Raw genomic sequence first — 18,913 nt, 5'->3', positions numbered from 1 at the left:
TGCAAGATACAAAATTAGTGAGTACAAAAACTATAGTATTCTGTAAACTAGTGACATTTCAAAGTATTATAAATATTTTAAATGGGGTGTCAATCGATTTGGAAAAATTAACTAATCACACAATGTGTGTGATTAATTGTGATTAATTGATTTTTCTCTTCTTTTTCAAATTCATTCAGAAATCAATGTATTCATTTTGACAGCACTAATTTTAACATTACAAAATAATGTTAGTTTGTAGTCGGCCTATTTATAACATTTCACAGCTGAAACATGTTTTTTTTACTCACAGGCAACAACTATTGTTCTGATGGGCATGGATGGTTCACTTGGCTCTCCAAAGCCAGCTCTGTTCTCAGCAAGAACACGGAACTCATACTCTATGCCTTCAGTTAGTCCAGTGACTTCATAGCTAAGCTCAGCAATAGATTTCTTGGAGGCCCTGACCCATCTCATGGCCTTTCTCTCCTTCTTTTCAACACAGTAACCTATGATGTCACTTCCTCCATCCTCAGCTGGCCTCCTCCAGGTCACAGTAGCTGAATGCCCATCGACTTTGTCGACCTCTGGTCTGGATGGTGGACCAGGAGGACCTACACACAGTAGTCAGGAGAAATACATATGTGAATTTAAGGGGTTAATATGTTTCTTTCAGTCTCAGAGACACATTTTCTTCTGTAAAAAATAAGCACAAATGTATGATTTAAGATGCAGTGAACATACCAAATCTATCAACCATCTTGACTGCCTCAGAGTGAGATGGCTCACTGGCACCATACTGATTAACAGCAGAGACTCTGAAGATGTACTCATTGCCCTGGATGAGCTTGTGGGCCACGTAGTGACAGTCAATGACCTTTTCTTCCAGGATAGTCCAGAGCAGGCGGCTGGTCTCCCTCTTCTCCAGGGTGTAGTACTTGATAGGAGAACCTCCATCTTCAGGAGGAGCAGTCCAGGTCAGTGTGACCTTCTCAGAGGAGACACCGCTGCATTCAATGGGCCCAGGAGCAGCAGGAACATCCAGAACTTTCACCTTGACGGTTTCCTCCTTCACACCAAAAGGGTTGCTGGCAGTGATGATGTAATCACCAGAGTCCTTCCTGCCAGCATACTTGACAGACAGGGTGGAGGAGCTTGCAGTGGTCTCGATATTGACGATGTCAGAAAGCTTAAAGTATTTCCCTCCTTTAGACCAGCATGACGTTGGGGCAGGTTTACCTAGAATGCTTGTAGCAGTGATAACTATAGTATCACCAGCTCTGACAGTCAGACCCTCCATCACTTGAGCATCAATGACAATGGTGGGTGCAGCTATTGGACAGAAAAGAAAAAACATACTTTATCACACTCTGTGCTAATATATAGTCATCAAAAGCATTCAGACAGTGCAATAAAAGCTTAGTATTAGTTTTAACTCTGTTTCATATCTGAACATGGTCTGAAATTAATTCCCACCAACTGAAACATGTGGGCAATGTTTTGGTTTAGAAAGTAAATATCAGAGGGCTCCACACTGGCAGGTCAATGTTTGTACCTAATACAGTCATGTGATCAAATATCTGGCATAATGGCTCACAGGAAATGACTCGTTTGTCCCTATACAGTGTTTACATGCACACCAGTCCTGTAAATGTGCTTCAGATGCTCTGACACTGTATCCACTACATTTATCAGAGCAGCAGCAACAGTGGGTGCACCCACGTTCAGGTACATTTTGGAAGTGCTCGGAGCCCGACCACAATGACTCTGTACAGCACTTTGGTCAGCTACAGTCTTTAAATGTGCTCTACGACTTGTGTGAGCAATATATTAAATAACTTCAAGAACAACTTATTATCTCAATGAAATGTCCTGAAATTAATGTTTATGTGACACAAAAAGGCAATTTATTATTTTGGCCAATAAAGAATATCCTTGGCCTTTGGATGTTGGGCAGTGGGCAGTGGGCACCATATCTCACCGTATTCATCTGTGCAGATAATAGTGTCCGTCTGCTCCGAGGGCGGGCTGAGAGCGCCGGCAGCGTTCTTTGCCCTAATTCTGAATTCGTATTTGCAGCCCTCCTGTAGATCAGTGACAGTAAATGCAGGCTCTATGACATTCACGTTGTTGGCCTTCACCCAGATCTTCGACGGTAGGTCACGCTTCTCAACGATGTAGCCGGTGAGCCTGTGGCCGCCGTCGAACTCAGGCTCCGTCCACTGGAGGGTCACGGTGCTCCTGGTGATGCTGATTACGTCAGGTTTACCCGGAGTATCTGAGCAAAAATGATAAAAAATGACCATAACATAATGTGTAGTATAGCTATAATTAGTATATTCTTATACATGTAACATCACAATGAATATCTCACATATTGTTCACACATACCGATAGGATCCAGGGCAACCTGAGGATCAGTGGGAGCACTCGGTCTACCGATGCCGGCCAGGTTGATGGCCAAGACTCTGAACTCGTACTCCAGACCTTCAGTCAGCCCAGTTACCTTGTGTTCCTTCATCTTCAGGGCAGCTGGGCTTGCCCTCTTCCACAACATACTGTTTCTCTCCTTGAACTCAATATGGTAGCCTAGTCATAGTACCAGAGGGAGAAAAACAAAATCCACATTAAGCTCACCTACCATAGATGCCTATATATCATATGCATGGCTGTAAGTAGTACAGGACACGTTTACATCATGTTACAGGACAGAATAACATAGATGTTTGATGCTGTTAATAAATACAGCATTTTATCATCTTAACCCAGTGAAACCGTGTGTAGTGTTGATGCTATGCTAGACCATATTCTACTAAACATTAAATAACCATTCAGGATATCAACAAGCTTTTTGTTTGTCTGAACCATGGACGTCGTTGGCGGGGCTCAAGCCTCCCTAAAATATTCTAAAGCCCCCTCAAACCATTCAGGGTTTCCCACAGCACTTTCCACAATCAATCTTTATTTATAAAGTCCCAAATCACAACAGAAGTCATCTCAAGGCTCTTTTCTCATAGAGCAGGTCTAGACCGAACTCTCAACAACTAAACGAGTGCAGTTTTCAATATATCAACAGATTACACTTTGATATTGACTGCAGTTCCAACAATGACCACAACATCTAAATGTATGTATTGTCAAATTGTCTACAAAACAATGTCCAGTACATTATAGAACTGTCTGTAACTCAATGAGGAAAAGAACAAAACACCTCAATACAACTTTTCACATTGAAAGAACAGTTATTTACGTTTTCTACCCTGCTTACACAGACGTAATGCATGATGGTAACCTTACACCTGAAAGAAAGGGCAGGTTCCCCTTAATCATATGATGTAACCTTGATACTCACTGAAAGAACAAGCTCAGCATCACTATAAATCAAACTATATAAAACTATGTTCAGGTGCTTCTTTATCTATGCAGGTTTGAAAGGGTTAAGACGTATTACTGGAACAATAATGACAATGTTCTTTTTCCAGGCTGACTGTACCTGTGATGGGAGATCCTCCAGTCTTCCTGGGGTCAGCCCAGGCCAAGTAAGCAGAGTCATGGCGCATGCTCATGATCTGAGGTGGAGGAGGAGCATCAGGAACATCTGGGGAAAATGGTAAAGTTGTCAGAGGAAGTTTAACACCTAAACGTCGAGGCTTTAACATATATGAACGTCACTGTCACTTACTGAATGGATGTTTAGCAACAATGGGCTCAGACTTGAGTCCTTCTCCAACGCCGTACTTGTTCTCAGCAGAGACTCTGAAAATGTACTCTGTGCCCTCATGGAGACCCGTCACTCTCATGCTGTTGGTCTCCACAGCAGAAGAGACGTTCACCCACATGTTTGTGATTGAGTCCCTTTTTTCCAGGATGTAGTTGGTGATCTCAGAGCCACCATCATCCTTTGGAGCTCCCCACCTCAGAGTGGCACCATCAGCAGCAACATCTTTGAACTTAATGGGCCCAACAGGGATGCCAGGCTTACCCACGACCCTGAGACAGAACACATTTATTTTATATAAATGATAAAATATGACTTCAGCTAAAATACTATTGGGGTTAACTCTTAAAATAAACTATTAATGTTGCATTCGTGCCTTGGTACAGTTTGATAAGTACCTGATGAAGATGGTGGATTCCTTGCTTCCAGCAGTGTTCCTCAGGGTAATGGTGTACTTGGAAGCATCACTCCTCTGGCAGTCTCTGATGAGGAGGGTGGTGTTGACTGCAGAGGACTCTGCACAAACACGGCCAGTGTCTGTCAGGTCTTCATCTTCACCCTTCTTCCAGGAGACCTTGGGCGTGGGCTTGCCAATGATTGGGATCTTCAGACGAACTGTGCTGCCCTCCTTGGCAACGTAACACATGTTGGGCAGATCCCTTAAGTCACAGGTTGGATAAACTGCAGAGGGAATAATGAGTGTTTTAAAATGAGTTTCACTTGAGACCTTTACATGAACTGTGTGAGATTCATGAGTTTAGGATGCAGATTTAATGAGAAGTTCATTTAGATTATTACACAGCTCCATTGTGATAAGCGGTTGTGATAATAGTAATATCATTCAAGCTGTAAAATGTAAAGCCCCAGCAAGAAGAAAAGTCCAACTCAGCTCGTCTCACTTTACCAACAATGAAATGTTCAGTTTAACCTGAATTATAAGTTAATGCTGGAGGAGGTTACTGGTTCCAACCCTACAATCTAACATTATATTTTTATTTGTAGAAACAATAAAATGATTTTTAAATAAAACATTTTTGTCAATGTAATAATAATACAATGAGCAGGTCATTATTGTGAAATGAACCCTTCCCAGTGACTTGCAGCTACATTAAACTGTCTACACTCTTTCGTACAGTTAATTGTGTAAATCTTTGATATGCGTGTTCAGCCTCTTACTGATCTGGTCCTTGGCGACTACGGCCAGCTCCTTGTCGGCGCTCTCTCCGGCATCATTTACAGCTCTGACTCTGTAGTTGTACTCTCTGCCCTCCACCAGATCCTTGGCGCTGTACTGCATGTTCTTGGACCTCATCAGCTCTTTGTAACTGTCGTCATCCTGGAGGACCTCAAGCACATAGCAGATGATACGAGTACCACCGTCTGTGAGGGGTTTCTTCCAGGTTAGAGTGCAAGAGTCCTTGGTGACCAGCAGGGTCTTGAAGTCCATGACAGGCCCAGGCTCCTCTGGAATAGTGAACATGTGAGTGAGATTACTAGACCAAAACATGAGAGAAGATACAAAAACCAAATGTGTTATTATCACACCCACCAGTCGCTCTGACTGAGTCAGCGGTCTCGCAGTGCTCTCCAACACCCAGCTGGTTGGCAGCTGACACTCTGAAGCAGTAGGACCGTCCTCCTTGCAGGTCTGGCACCTTGAAAGCTGTCTTTGTGCAGTTGTTGGAGACCATGGACCAGGCCTTCCTCTCAGTGTCACGCTTCTCCACAATGTAGTGGGTGACTTCATAGCCTCCGTTGATGAGAGGAGTATCCCAGTAGATGGAGGCGTTCTCCTTGGTGGTTTCCTTCACTACCAGGTTGACTGGTGGCCCAGGAGTGTCTGCACAGATAAAACAACTCTTATTTATTATTTACTCAGGATTTATACCACACTGTAATAAACTCTGTGGTTTGATGTTATGAAGCTACATTACGCTCTTTCATGTTATAAAGCCTAGTCAGACTTTTGCTGTTATGAAAGTGAAAATAATGCAAACATAGTGTAATAGGTAATGTGTTGCTGTACACAGACATGATGAAAGCAAAAAGTAAAAAGTAATACGTTACATGTTGAAAGTAACTTGCTTAACACTGTTGCTTAGTAACCAGTAGGTGGGGCCTCTGAGAACTGAAATATTTTCTATTTGACAAAATAAATACAAACAAACTGAGAAGAATGTAAACAACAGTCTGTCACTCACCAAACACCTTGATGACAATAGTGTACATCTTCATGCCAGCCAGACTCTCCAGGTTCAGGATGTATTTCCCAGCATCATATCTGTTGACATTCTCCACCATCACTGTGGTGTCAGTGTTGGTGGACTTGATGATGATGCCTTGGCGGTCCTTGATGTTAGTGTTCATCTTTGCCCAAGTGACCTTTGGATTTGGGCGTCCCTTAATGGTGGCGTGCAGCCTCATGGTGACGCCAGCATTCAGCTCCAGGCCTTCTTTCAGCTCTGCACTGAGTTCTGCTTCTGGGAGAACTGCACGAACACATATAAAACACTCATTGGTCAAAAGTCTCATTAGTTTGATTTAAAAAAAAAAGTATTTTATTTAAAACCCCGGGACTTTAGATACTGATCAAAAAACATTAACATGTAAACACACAAGATTATAGCCAGTGGTCCCTGGGGGCAGGTTGATGTTATAGTTTCCTCACACAGTGAAAGTGTGCTAGAAGCCTTTTATCACATACTTGTTTAACCAGTTGTAAATAAATGTAACTTTTTTCCCTTAGTTATAATCGACTGCAATCAGTTTTTATTGTGAGTTTTATTTTTTTAATTTAATTTTTTCTATATTCTTGCAAACAGGAATATGTTGCTTCTCATATCACTGACGCTCTGGACTTACCAAAGATGTCATGGGCGATATGCTTTCCAGGCACTTCGACCGGCTCGCCGAAGCCAACCTTGTTGACGGGAGTGATGCGACACTGGTACTCTGCCTTGTGTATGAGGTTCTGGATTGTGTAGTGGGTCTCCTGCAGGTTCCTGGGTACATTACAGCGGATCCAGTCTGTGGTATCCGTCCTCTTGCACTCCACCAGGTATCCCAGGATGGGGCTTCCACCGTCGTTTGCAGGGGCGGTCCAGATGAGGCTGATGGTACTGGAAGTGGTGTCTGGTACACTGGGGTTCACCACTGGGCCGGGAGGAGCTGGGGAAGATCGCATTGACTCAGGTTAGATTAGATAAAGATATTCTCTGATCACTGTGAGAAGCAGTATGTGTTATTCTCTCATTAAGAGGTCATGGGACTCACTGATAGGGTTCTGTGCAGTGGTAGCAGCAGAGGGCTCACTGGGTTTGCCAAGCCCTGCCTTGTTGACAGCAATGACTCTGAACTCATACTCAGCTCCCTCGATGAGACCTGTGACTTCCAGGGTCCTCTCTGTCATGGGTTTCCTATTCAGCTTGGTCCAGTTCATCTCCTTGATTTCTTTCTTTTCTAGCAAGTAGCCCAGGATGGTGGACTTTCCATCATCAGCAGGCTCCTTCCAGCTGACAGTCATATGGTCCTTAGTCACGTTGGTGATCACTGGGGCCTCACATGGGCCAGGGACACCTGGAATTTACATTCGGATTTAGGTTTTAGTTTAAAATATATATATCACTATTCTATGGAGTCAACTACATAGTTAACTGTAGCCGTGGTTACTGAGGTACTTACAACCAGTTATACTCAAGCTGCTGTTGTGTAATGTGTGAAATGTTGGACTCACTGAATGGGTTCTTGGCAACGACAGGGTCTGTGACGAGGGGGTCTCCAACTCCCCACGTGTTCTCAGCACGGATTCGGAATTGGTACTCATGACCCTCGATCAGCTTCTCCACATTGAACTCGAGGGTTTCACTCTTGAACTTGGCGCAGACTTGAGCCCAGTTGGCTCTACTGGTCTCACGCTTGTCCACAATGTAGTTAGTGATAGTAGCATCACCGTCACTCAGCGGAGGCTCCCAGGACAACTTGATGCTGGTGGAAAACACCTCAACAAATTTGGCATTGACAGGAGGACCAGGCACATCTGTGTGGACACAAATCACCAGTGCATCATTAGCCAATTAGCACAGATATTAAGCTATAAGCTAGGCACATCATATAGTTAATATGACCAATCAACCACAGGACTGATTTTACACCAAAACAAAAGAAAACTCACAAAAACATTATCAGCATGTTGCACTTCTTCTTAAATGTACTTATAAAGTACACACAATTAACTTCTGATCTTTGACCTGTTGTAGAGTTTTGATTACTACCTCGGTAAACGATGAAGTGACTTACCCAGAACTATGACTTGGATGTCAGCGGTCTTGGATCCGCTGGCATTCTCGGCCAGGATGGTGTAGGTTCCTGTGTGCGCCTTAGTGACTCCAGTCAACTCCAGCTGGAAGTGATGTCTGTGCTGGGTGATGACCTGACCTTCAGCTGACTTCAGGCTATCATCACCTCTCTTCCATGTGACTCTCGGCATTGGCTTACCAAACACCTCGGCCTCCAGGAGTAGTGTGGTGCCGGCCTTCACTTTGAAACCCTTCTGCATCCTGGCGTTCAGCTCCACCCTCGGAGGCACTGCACTCATTCACACAGGATAAAGAAGTGTTAGGATTCAGATGTGTACTCTGTATTTGTATTTTGATAGTCATGCTAATCAAGGGGAAAATAAACATGTTCTAGGAGCGATCGGTTGGTCTCTCACCGTTCTCGGCACAGACCAGGATGGGGTCTGAAGGCTCGGAGTGTTTGCTCATGTTGACTGCAGTTTTAGCAGTGACTCTGAACTGGTACTGCAGGTCTCTCTCCAGGCCGGTCACTGTGTACTCCTCCCTTGGGACATTCTGGCTGCTGGTGTTACAGCGCACCCAAGTGTCTCCCGGCAGCCTCAAGGCCTCCACGTAGTAGCCGATGATCTTGCTGCCGCCGTCATTCTTGGGTCGGGTCCAGACAAGACTGACAGAGTTCCTGGTCACGTCCAGTACCTCTGGTTTACCTGGTGTGTCTGTGACACAAAGATAGACAAAAGCAAGTAAGAAAACCAGACAATAAAACACATAAAGCTTGTTGCATATGTGTTGGTGATGAACATACCAACAGGTGTTCTGGCAGTGATAAAGTCAGTCTTCTTGCTCGGCTTGCCCTGACCAGCGCGGTTGATTGCAGATACTCTAAAGGTATACTCCAGGCCTTCAATCAGCCCAGCACATGGGTACTCTGTGGTGCGGACAACCGTGTCGTTGGCTTTCACCCAGAGCAAGCTGTTCCTCTCCTTACGCTCAATGTAGTAACCGGTGATAGGGCTGCCTCCGTCACTCGTGGGTGTGTCCCAGGCCACAAACATACAGTCCTTGTTGGTCTTGTTGATGCGGCAGTTGAGAGGCTCTCCAGGAACATCTGGTGATGGAAAAACAAACAGATGAACATTGTTTCTTTCAAATAACAAGATTGAATGTTGTCTAGTTTTCTACTCTCTGGTGGTTTGAGTGATCAGATCACAATGTTTCTTGGAGGTCATTTACACTGTTCACTGGTGATTGGATCACTGGAGACGCATGTCGATGCCAGACGTAAACAAGGTTATTGTCATATTTTCTGATAAATCAGTTAAACTTACCGAAGGGGAACTTGGCGACCATCCTCTCAGATGGGAGAGGGTCTGATACACCGTAGCGATTCTCAGCACGGATGCGCAACACATACTCCTTCCCAGGAATGAGTTTTCCCAGCCTGCAGCTAGTCTTCGGGGAGGAGGTGGCCATCACCCAGTCACCTCTGGTCACGTCACATTTCTCCACCACATAGTTGGTGATCTTGCTGCCTCCATCCTCCAGCGGTTTGTTCCAGGACAGAGAGCAAGCATCTGAGTCAATGTCGCTGATCACCACAGGACCCTCAGGAGGACCAGGGATGTCTGCAACACACAGAAAATACCAAGTCATTGTAATGATAATAATGAGTAATAATACAATAAGTAATGTATTCATTTGTTAACTTAAAGATAATTAGAGAAATAATCACAGTATGCAAGTATTATATTGTATAAAGTATTAGTTAACACGGACCTCTGATGACGATCTTTAGAGGCTGGGTCACTGTTGCAGAGCCATTCTCAGCCACCAGACTGTACTCTCCGCTGTCTGTCCTCGACACATCCTTGATGATCAGGACACACAGGTTGCCGGAGTGGTGCACAGCCAGACGGCTTGATGAGACTACCGCAGTGTCGCCCCGCATCCACTTGCAGACTGGGGCTGGTTTTCCAGAAATAAGTGCCTCCACCCTGAGCTTAGCTCCAGCTCTGGCACTCACCATATCTGGCATGACAATCTTTGGCTCCACTTCAGGTGGGAACATTAGAATTAGACTCATTAGATTTCATAGATTATCTTCCACCATTATTCATCATCATCAGTATTTATCAATGCATTCACTTGTTCATTGTTCTTATTGATCTGATGTAATAACTTACACATCTGTTCCTTGATTTCCACTGGCTCCCGGGTCTCGGTGAACGAGCTCATGCCCATGAAGTTCTTAGCTGCCACTCTAAACTTGTACCTCTTGCTCTCCTTCAGGCCACTGATACTTATACTCAAATCCTTTACAGTAGTGTAAGCGTTCCACAGCTCCTCAGGCTCTTCCTCTTCTTCCTCATCCACTACTGGAGGAGGTGGAGGAGGTGGAGGAGCTTCCTCTCCCTCTGGAACCTATGAAAAGTTTTTTTTACTACATTACTGATTCACTCTTTGTAAGTTTACGAAGTAATGAGTAAAGTTTGAACTAAACAATCCTTTAAAAACGTGTAAAATGGAAACGTGGCGTCTCAGATGGATTATTACACAGAGACTTCTGAGAAGACATCCAAGCGGCAGACACGTTCCAAAAGTGCTTAGTCGATGATTGAATGAACCAACCTACCTTGTGAGGTAGCTGGATTTATGAGATCATGTGAGAATCCTTATAGGACACTTATTGGTCTGAACTACTGGCAAGATGGATTCTTACGTGATCTTGTACTGTTGTGATCTCATGAATGCAGCCACCTGACCAAGTTAAATGGCATAACAGTGGGGCTAACTAGCATTTCATTAAAGTTTTTGTTTTGAGGACATAATCTGGACAACTGGTTGAATGCTTTAAAGAATAACTTCATGACTTACATAAGATAAAGAAGAGATGGAGTTAATGAGAAAGTTGTGTTAAGCAGAGAAGAGTCAGTCAGACAAACCTCCACTGGTGCTGGAGGCTCTGGAGGAGGTTTCACCTCAATGTACTCAACCACATAACCATCAATCTTGGCACCACCATCTCTTGCGGGCTTCACCCAGCCAACTATCGCACTGTTCTTGGTGATTTCCAGAACCTCAATCTTCTCACAAGGATCGGGTTTGCCTGACAAAGGAAAGCAGATATGTTCAAGTGCTTTTAATGTCTGATGAAAATGAAGAGATGAGTACATACAGTGGGCAGCCTCAGCTATTTATAACCTCTCAGTTCTGATGTCACAGGCTGTGTAACTAAGGAATAATACTTACTGACAGGATCAGAGGCCAGATAGGAGGTGGGTGACACTCTGGGAACTCCGGATCCATACTCATTGACAGCTGTGACTCTGAAGTAGTACTCAGTTCCTGACATTAGACCGCTGACTTTGAAAGGAATCTTATCCGTCTCAACTTCGGCCTTGACAACCGCCCATGTCTTGCGGTCAACTTCTCGCTTTTCGACAATGTAGTGAGTGATCTCACTGCCACCATCGATCTCTGGTGGACTCCAGGACAGCTTGGCTGACGTCTGTTTGATGTTGGTGGCTTCCAGGTTCATCACAGGTCCCGGAGTGTCTGTCAGGAAAAACAGATGTTGAAATGTTGAATAGAGATTCTGCAATAACTGCAATACAACCTTTCAACTAAAGTAATCACATTTGTTGTGATTGATGACAGCAAATATTTGTATTTTTAATATGTTGGTTACAAAGTCATCCTACATCAGGACTTACCCAGAACCTTCACATTGACAAATACAGCCTTCTCTCCGGCAGTGCTCTGCACAGTCAAGCAGTATTTGCCAGAGTCATTGCGAGTGCTGTCAGGGATGACCAAGAAGGTCATGGTGTCAATGATGTCGACATGCCCCTTTCTGACCACGTTATCAACGCCCATCCTCCTCCAGGTGATCCTTGGTGGTGGTCTACCTCTGATGGTGGCACAGAGTCTGATGGGACAGCCAGCCCTCACAGTCAGTCCTTCCTTCAGGTTGGCATCCAAGTCAATCTCTGGTGACTCTGTTAAAAGGAACAATGGATATTAGCTGGAAGTTGCAATTACAGATTACATCTTGAAGTTAACTTTGCTTGTATGTGAGGTTTGGATTGGGGGCAAGCCATAGTTTCTACCCCATTTTATCACATGGGGCAAATATGAAGTGATTTGGTTGGAAATTCAAGAGGTTCTCACCTAGAATCTCTCGGGGGATCACAGCTCCCTCCAGGTTGCAGGGCAGGCTCATGCCCACCTGGTTCTGAGCTGACACTCTGAATTCATACACAAGGTTTTCATCCAGACTTGTGACCGTGAACTCGCACACAACCAGCTGAGCCGCTACGTTGCACCTCTTCCAACTATCTTCTCCTTTCTTTCCACTTCCTGCCACCTTCATCTCCACAACGTATCCGATGAGGGGAGCTCCTCCATCTGATACAGGCTTGGTCCAGCCTAAAGTAATGGAAGTCTTGGAGCTGTCCAGGACCTTCATGTTTGTAGGAGGTGCAGGAGGCTCTGTAGGAAAACAGTGGTGTGAGAAGTTTAGGCCATGAAGTCAGTAATTCTATAGAGATATATTAAACACAATATAAAAACAATTATTCATAACATACCAACTGCATCCTTGGCAGTGATGGTACGTGAAGGCTTGCTCGGGTTACCGACACCAATTTCATTGACAGCTTTGACTCTGTACTGGTAGTCATGGAGGTGCAAAAGTCCAGTAACTGTGAAGTGAGTTGAAGGGATTGGATCTTTGTTTACAGGGGACCACCTGACAGCATGCTCCTCCCTCTTCTCCAACAGGTAACCTGTGATTGGCTTTCCGCCATCTTTGTCTGGCTCTAACCAAATCACAGTCATTTCCTCCTTGGCGATCTTGGTGATTTCTGGTGGATCAGGGGCTCCAGGGACACTAAACTGGGTGCCAGCAACGATGGACTCACTTTGAACTGCAGGGCCAGGACCCATCTTATTCTCAGCACGGACTCTGAAGATATACTCATTGCCCTCAATAAGACGGGTGACCTTAGCTTTGTTGGTGATGACAGCGTTGGAGTGGACTGACCAGACTCCCCTCTTGGTATCACATTTCTCAATAATGTAGTTGTAAATATCACAGCCACCATCATCCTCAGGGATTTCCCAGGCCAGATGGCACCTGTCGGTGGTGATACCGGACACCTTGAGATCCCTGATGGGGCCAGGTCTGTCCAATACATTTACCTTGGCGTGTGCTGAGCAGGTTCCTGCATTGTTGGAAGCCGTCACAACATATTTGCCACTGTCAGTGCGCCTGCCGCCTGTCACAAGCAGCTTTGAGAAGTCAACACCACTTTCTATCTGAAGCCTGGGACTCTTCTTGATCTCTTCTGTGCTGTCGTCCTTGGTCCATTTGACATCAGGCTGTGGTTTGCCCTTAATGATCGCCTCGATAGGAATGGAGTCTCCTGCCTTGACCACAAGGGTTGCATCCAGTTTTATCTTGACCTCAGGCTGCACAAGCTGCTCCTTAACAAGGACCTCAGCTGTGGTCACCCAGTTGCTCTCACCTCCCTCATTCTTAGTCTGAACTCTGAACTGGTAGATCTGGTTTTCAATGCACCTGTCCGCCATAAAGTAAGTTTCCTTGATTGCACCCTTATGAAGTCTCTCCCACTCCTCAGCTTCCTTTGGCTTCTTCTCAACATGGTAAGCCAGGTTACGGCTACCTCCATCATAGTCTGGCTTCCTCCACTTGAGGAAGCAAAAGGTCTTGCCAATCTCAGAGATGTTGAAGTCAACAGGTTCACCAGGCTTCTCAATGGGATCAACTGCCAGCACAGCTGTCTTGGTTTCAGTGGGTGGACCGGTACCAATCTTGTTTTCTGCTCTGACACGGAAGAAGTACTCACAGCCTTCGGTAAGAGGGGCCTTTATCATGCGCTTGGTGCAGTCATTGGACACCACATTCCATCCTCTTTGGCTTGGCTGGCGGGACTCAATAATGTACTGAGTGATCTCAGTGCCTCCGTTGTCTTCTGGGTTCTCCCATGACACCATGCAGGAGGTCTTGGTCACATAGGCCACCTTTATGTTCTGGCAAGCTTCTGGTGTGTCCAGCACATTGACAATAATGGTAGCCTGTGCCTGTCCACTACTGTTCTTAGCAACAATGGCATATTTACCATAGTCTGACCTGACTGCATCTTCGATGACCAGTTCGCACACAGGGTAGTTGTTGAGAATGTCAGTGCGCTTGTCCCGGGACAAGGCTCTGGCATCCTTGGTCCATGTGATCTCTGGGTCAGGTCTGCCCTTCACCTTGGTGATCAAATTAATGATCTGACCTGCCCTAACAGTCAGAGAATCACGGCAGGACACATCGACAACAACCTCAGGGGGAACCAGAATATCTTTTGCCAAGATGGTTTCAGTCAACTCCCTTGGTTCACTGTCTCCAACCTTGTTAGTGGCTCTGATGCGGACTTTGTACTCCATTCCTTCAATGAGGCCTTGCACTCTGTGGGCACACATCTTGATGAGGTCCTTGTTGATTCTGTCCCACTGGGCAGATCCTGTCTTCTGAATCTCAACAACATAACCCAGGATTGGACTGCCTCCATCTCTTGTCGGTTTGGTCCAGCAGATGTCAGCATAGTTCTTGCTCCAGTCCTTCAGTTTAGGATTGCCAGGGGGTCCGGGTTTGGTGATGGCGCGAATGGCCTTGACGGGGTCAGAGATGGGAGAAGGCTCACTGGTACCAGCAACATTCTCAGCAAACACTCTAAACTCGTAGGTGTTGCCTTCAAACAGGCCTGAGACTCTGTATCTGAGGTCCAGCACAGGAGTTTTGTTGACACGGATCCACTTTCCTGTCATCTCTCTACGTTCAATCACATAGCCACTGATGGGGCTGCCTCCATCATATTCAGGTAGAGTCCATTCCACTGTCACAGCATTTTCTGTGATATCAGAGCACTCTGGGAGACCTGGAGGACCTGGTGGGTTGAACAGGTGCTTGGCAATAGTGGGAGGACTCTCAAGCCCAGCTCCAATACCAATCTTGTTTTCTGCTCGGACACGAACAATGTACTCACGACCCTTCTCCAGCCTTGACACCTTGGCCTTAGTGCTGGTGCCACTGGAGCTAACAACAGACCAGGGCTCCCATGGCTTCTTCACATCCTTCTTTTCAACTACATAGTTGGTGATGGGTGTACCACCGTCATCCTTGGGTGCTCTCCATTGGATCATCATGAAATCAGGTGTAACCTCTAAGATATTGATGGGGCCGACGGGTGGACCTGGAAGATCCAGCACAGTGACATGCAGTGCAACAGTCTTGCTGCCTGTGGTGTTGGACACAGTGAGGAGGTACTCTCCAGTGTCTCCTCTCTGGCTCTCAGGGATACTGAGGATGGTGGAGGTTTCAGCAGACTCAATGTGGTAGCGGCCCTCAGACATGATCTCCTTGTCATCTGTTACCCACTTGGCAGCGGGAGTGGGGATTCCTGTCATCTTGGCTGGGAGGACAATACTGCTGCCCGCCTTGACAACAAGACCCTCAATAAGCTTTACATCAACTGCAATAGTGGGTGGTACTAAAAGAGGAAAACAACAAGATTAGGATGTTTGGAAGGCTGTAAATGAAAGCAGTAATTGTAAACCAGCCTATAAGAGTAATGTGTCTTACATGTCTTCTCCTGGCACGTGACGGGAACACTGGTGTCAGGACGGCTTACACCGATGGCGTTCTGAGCTTTCGCCCTGAAGCGGTAGGTCTTGCCTTCCTCTAGACCGGTGACGTGTGCATGGTTGTTGATGACCGTCTTGAAGGTGACCCAGTCAGTCTGACCCTCTTCCTGGTGCTCAACAATGAACCCAGTGATTTCACTTCCACCAGTGCGGTCTGGCCACTCCCATGCCAACCATACCTCTGTCTTGTCTGCATCGGTGTGGTGCAGGTTCTTGGGTGGGCCAGGAGGATCTGAAAGGTAAGAACATTTCAGGGCTGATGATTAGTAGCTTTAAATGTCTGACTTTCTAAATTCTCCTAACATGAATGGCACAGAACAACAAACAAACTTTCTCAAACCAGGAGATTATCTGTTGACGTTGTTTTGCTTTGCTTGTCTTGTTGTGAAATAAAAACACTTCACCCATTTTATTTGTAAGTACAGAGACACTCTAGTGATTAACATTGTAGAGTCTTCAGCATCAGGAGGCACCATGATTTACACAACATGATCTTAGACAATATAAAAATGAACATAATCATGACTTCTACTCACAAAGAGGATCAATTGCTTTGATGGGTGTCTTGGTGACCACATAATCGCTCCTGCCAAACTGGTTTTCAGCCGCCACCCTGAACATGTACTGGATTCCTTCCATCAGATACATGGCCATCAGACTCAGCTTCTTATTGGATGCAGAGACGGGCACCCACTGCTCAGCCGCCACGTCCCTCTTCTCCACAATGTAGTGGGAGATGATGGCACCACCATTGTCCTCAGGAGCCTTCCATGTCAGGTAAGCAGACTCACTGGTCACCTCAGAGATCACCAGGTCTCTGGGAGGAGTGGGCTTGTCTGATGGAATAACAATTGAGAGTGAAACTCACATGCAAAAGCTGAATTATTGAAATGTTCGGTTACATCAACAAAAATGACAAAGATAATAAACTAAAGTCAAAAGAAACTAGCTCCTGATTGTGTGGTCAGTTACGGCTCCTCACGTCTGCATAATCACTGTTAGAATTGAACTCACTCAACACCAGCACAGCAACGGTAGCTGATTTCTTCCCAGCAGCATTTTCCACGGTGAGGGTGTAGTTGCCGGAGTCAGGCCGGACAGACTTGGGGATGAAGACTTTGCTTCCAGTGGCGGTGACAGCAACAGTGATGTGAGTCGGCATGTCTCCATCATTTTTCTTCCAGCTGACAGTGGGTGTTGGCACACCCTTGATGGTGGCGCTGAGGGTGATGTCAGTGCCCAGCATGCAGAGGTGGTCACGCGCCATGTTGGCGTCCAGCAGCAACTCTGGCGCCTCTGTGGAGGGAAATACAAATACACTGAATCTAGCACATATAGAAAGTATATTGGATACACTGTTGAAAATAAATTAAAATACACAACTGTTGTACATGAATAATGTGAAATGTACAATGAGTTAATTTACGTTGTGTATTTAAGTAGCTAAATGACTTTGGTGCCTTATACATTTGACACATTTTGCAAAAAATTAAATGAAAATGTTATTCACCAGTATTGTTTTTTTTAAATACTCGAGGCCCTAAGCTAAACTATTTTGCTTACTAGACTATGCATTCTTAACTGAATGTTAAAAAACTATATTAGTAGCCTTTCAGACTTTGTACTTAAATTATATGGTTATGTATTTACAGATTTTACAAATCTAGATAAAAACCAAACCGTACCGAGTCTGTCGTGAACCTTTATGGTCTCTTTGACAAAGGCAGGATCAGATTTGCCAGCGGCATTAACAGTGAAGATCCTGAAGGTGTACTCCTGTCCATCAGTCAGGCCTGTCACCACATAGTGGAGGTCGGGGCACTGCTCTGGGGTCTCGTTGGCCGGTTTCCACTCCACAGAACCAGGATGCTGGTACTCAACAAGATAGCCCAAGATGCGGCCCCTTCCGTCATGGCGAGGCATCTTCCACTTCAGACTGACAGTGTCCTTGGTCTTGTCATAAGCCTCGGGGGTCACCGGAGGGCTTGGACACACTGTGAAGGAAAGCAGGAAATTCTTAAGCTTTAAATTTGATGGTTAAAAACAATGTGTGACTGCAGTGAGATGATAAATATATATATACACTGACCAATGGGATCTTTGGCAAGAATGGGTTTTGAGGGTTCACTGGGGTCTCCAGTTCCCAGCTCATTCTCAGCCATCACCCTGAACTCATACTGGCAGCCCTCCACCAGGTCCTGGACTCTGTATTGAGTAGCAGGGTATAGTGGCTCTCTGGTGGCCCGGGACCACCTTTTGGCTGAGGGCTCCTTCTTTTCCAGGATGTAGTTGGTGATGGGCTTCCCGCCATCACGAGGCCGGTTCCATAGCACCAGGACGTTGGTGCCATACACCTCCCTGACCGTTGGCATCTCAGGGGCCTCAGGGACTCCTGCAGAAGGGCCACAGGGGAAAAATCTTGTTTATCAAGGGTTTGAGAATCTCTGGAGAAACTGTGGATGTCTGACCTCTGTGAGACACGTTTATCAGTCAGATTGGACCCTGATCTTTAGAATACAATCGATATCTTGTAGTTGGGTCACTGGGTTCTGCATATGTTTCAGTCAGTACTTTCCTCATGCATTTGCAAATGAAATTGAGGTGATTTTCTTTGGTAGACTCTGAAGGGGTTGGTGATAATTCCTTAATATAATTTTCAAAGCTTTATTATATATAATATATATATTATATTATATTATATTATAAATTTAACATTTTTGTCAGTTTGCAACGAACTTACTGAAAAGATCTTTGGCTCTCATCTCCTCAGAATCCAGAGGGTCGCTGATGCCGTACATGTTCTCAGCACAGATCCTCATGATGTACTCCTTGCCCTCGATCAGTTTGGGGATCTGGGAGTAAAACAACAACATGTAAAATTTTTGTTTTTTACCAAACTGCCGCCAGTGCTTCCAGGCGATGACAGGCCTGACCCATTTAAACAGGTGACTGGAGTTCGGTCAAAAAACCATCATCTGGACCCACCTTGCATGTGGTCTTGGTGGAAGCTGATGTTACTGTGGTCCAAATGTCTCTGTTGGAGTCTCTTTTCTCAATGATGTAGTTGGAGACGTCGACACCTCCACTGTCCAGAGGAGGTTTCCAAGAGATCACCATGTACTCTCTGTGAACCTCGTCAAAGACCACTGGACCCACCGGAGGAGTCGGACGGTCTGCAGGGAATAGATAAACATGACGGTCTCAGAAT

General features: G+C 45.4%; 1 protein-coding gene across 1 annotated transcript in view; it reads right to left on the bottom strand.

The window, feature by feature from the left end:
• ttn.1 (titin, tandem duplicate 1) overlaps window positions 1-18,913 on the bottom strand; it is a 168,348-nt gene that overhangs the window by 44,566 nt on the left and 104,869 nt on the right. The window contains 31 exon segments of the mRNA XM_062431364.1: window positions 291-593; window positions 724-1,311; window positions 1,961-2,257; window positions 2,371-2,568; window positions 3,473-3,577; window positions 3,662-3,969; window positions 4,096-4,378; window positions 4,874-5,161; window positions 5,247-5,537; window positions 5,899-6,186; window positions 6,560-6,865; window positions 6,971-7,273; window positions 7,431-7,733; window positions 7,994-8,281; window positions 8,409-8,708; window positions 8,798-9,100; window positions 9,321-9,617; window positions 9,769-10,044; window positions 10,176-10,356; window positions 10,971-11,098; window positions 11,242-11,547; window positions 11,706-11,990; window positions 12,163-12,483; window positions 12,582-15,551; window positions 15,644-15,937; window positions 16,242-16,541; window positions 16,720-17,001; window positions 17,391-17,699; window positions 17,795-18,097; window positions 18,446-18,557; window positions 18,691-18,878. Of these exon segments, the coding sequence (XP_062287348.1) occupies window positions 291-593; window positions 724-1,311; window positions 1,961-2,257; window positions 2,371-2,568; window positions 3,473-3,577; window positions 3,662-3,969; window positions 4,096-4,378; window positions 4,874-5,161; window positions 5,247-5,537; window positions 5,899-6,186; window positions 6,560-6,865; window positions 6,971-7,273; window positions 7,431-7,733; window positions 7,994-8,281; window positions 8,409-8,708; window positions 8,798-9,100; window positions 9,321-9,617; window positions 9,769-10,044; window positions 10,176-10,356; window positions 10,971-11,098; window positions 11,242-11,547; window positions 11,706-11,990; window positions 12,163-12,483; window positions 12,582-15,551; window positions 15,644-15,937; window positions 16,242-16,541; window positions 16,720-17,001; window positions 17,391-17,699; window positions 17,795-18,097; window positions 18,446-18,557; window positions 18,691-18,878 (11,304 nt within the window).

Source organism: Scomber scombrus, chromosome 13 (genome assembly GCF_963691925.1).
Source record: "Scomber scombrus chromosome 13, fScoSco1.1, whole genome shotgun sequence".
In the NCBI taxonomy this organism is placed as follows: Eukaryota; Metazoa; Chordata; class Actinopteri; order Scombriformes; family Scombridae; genus Scomber; species Scomber scombrus.
The sequence above is the reverse complement of the archived record's forward strand: the minus strand, read 5'-3'. Positions and strand labels throughout refer to the sequence as shown.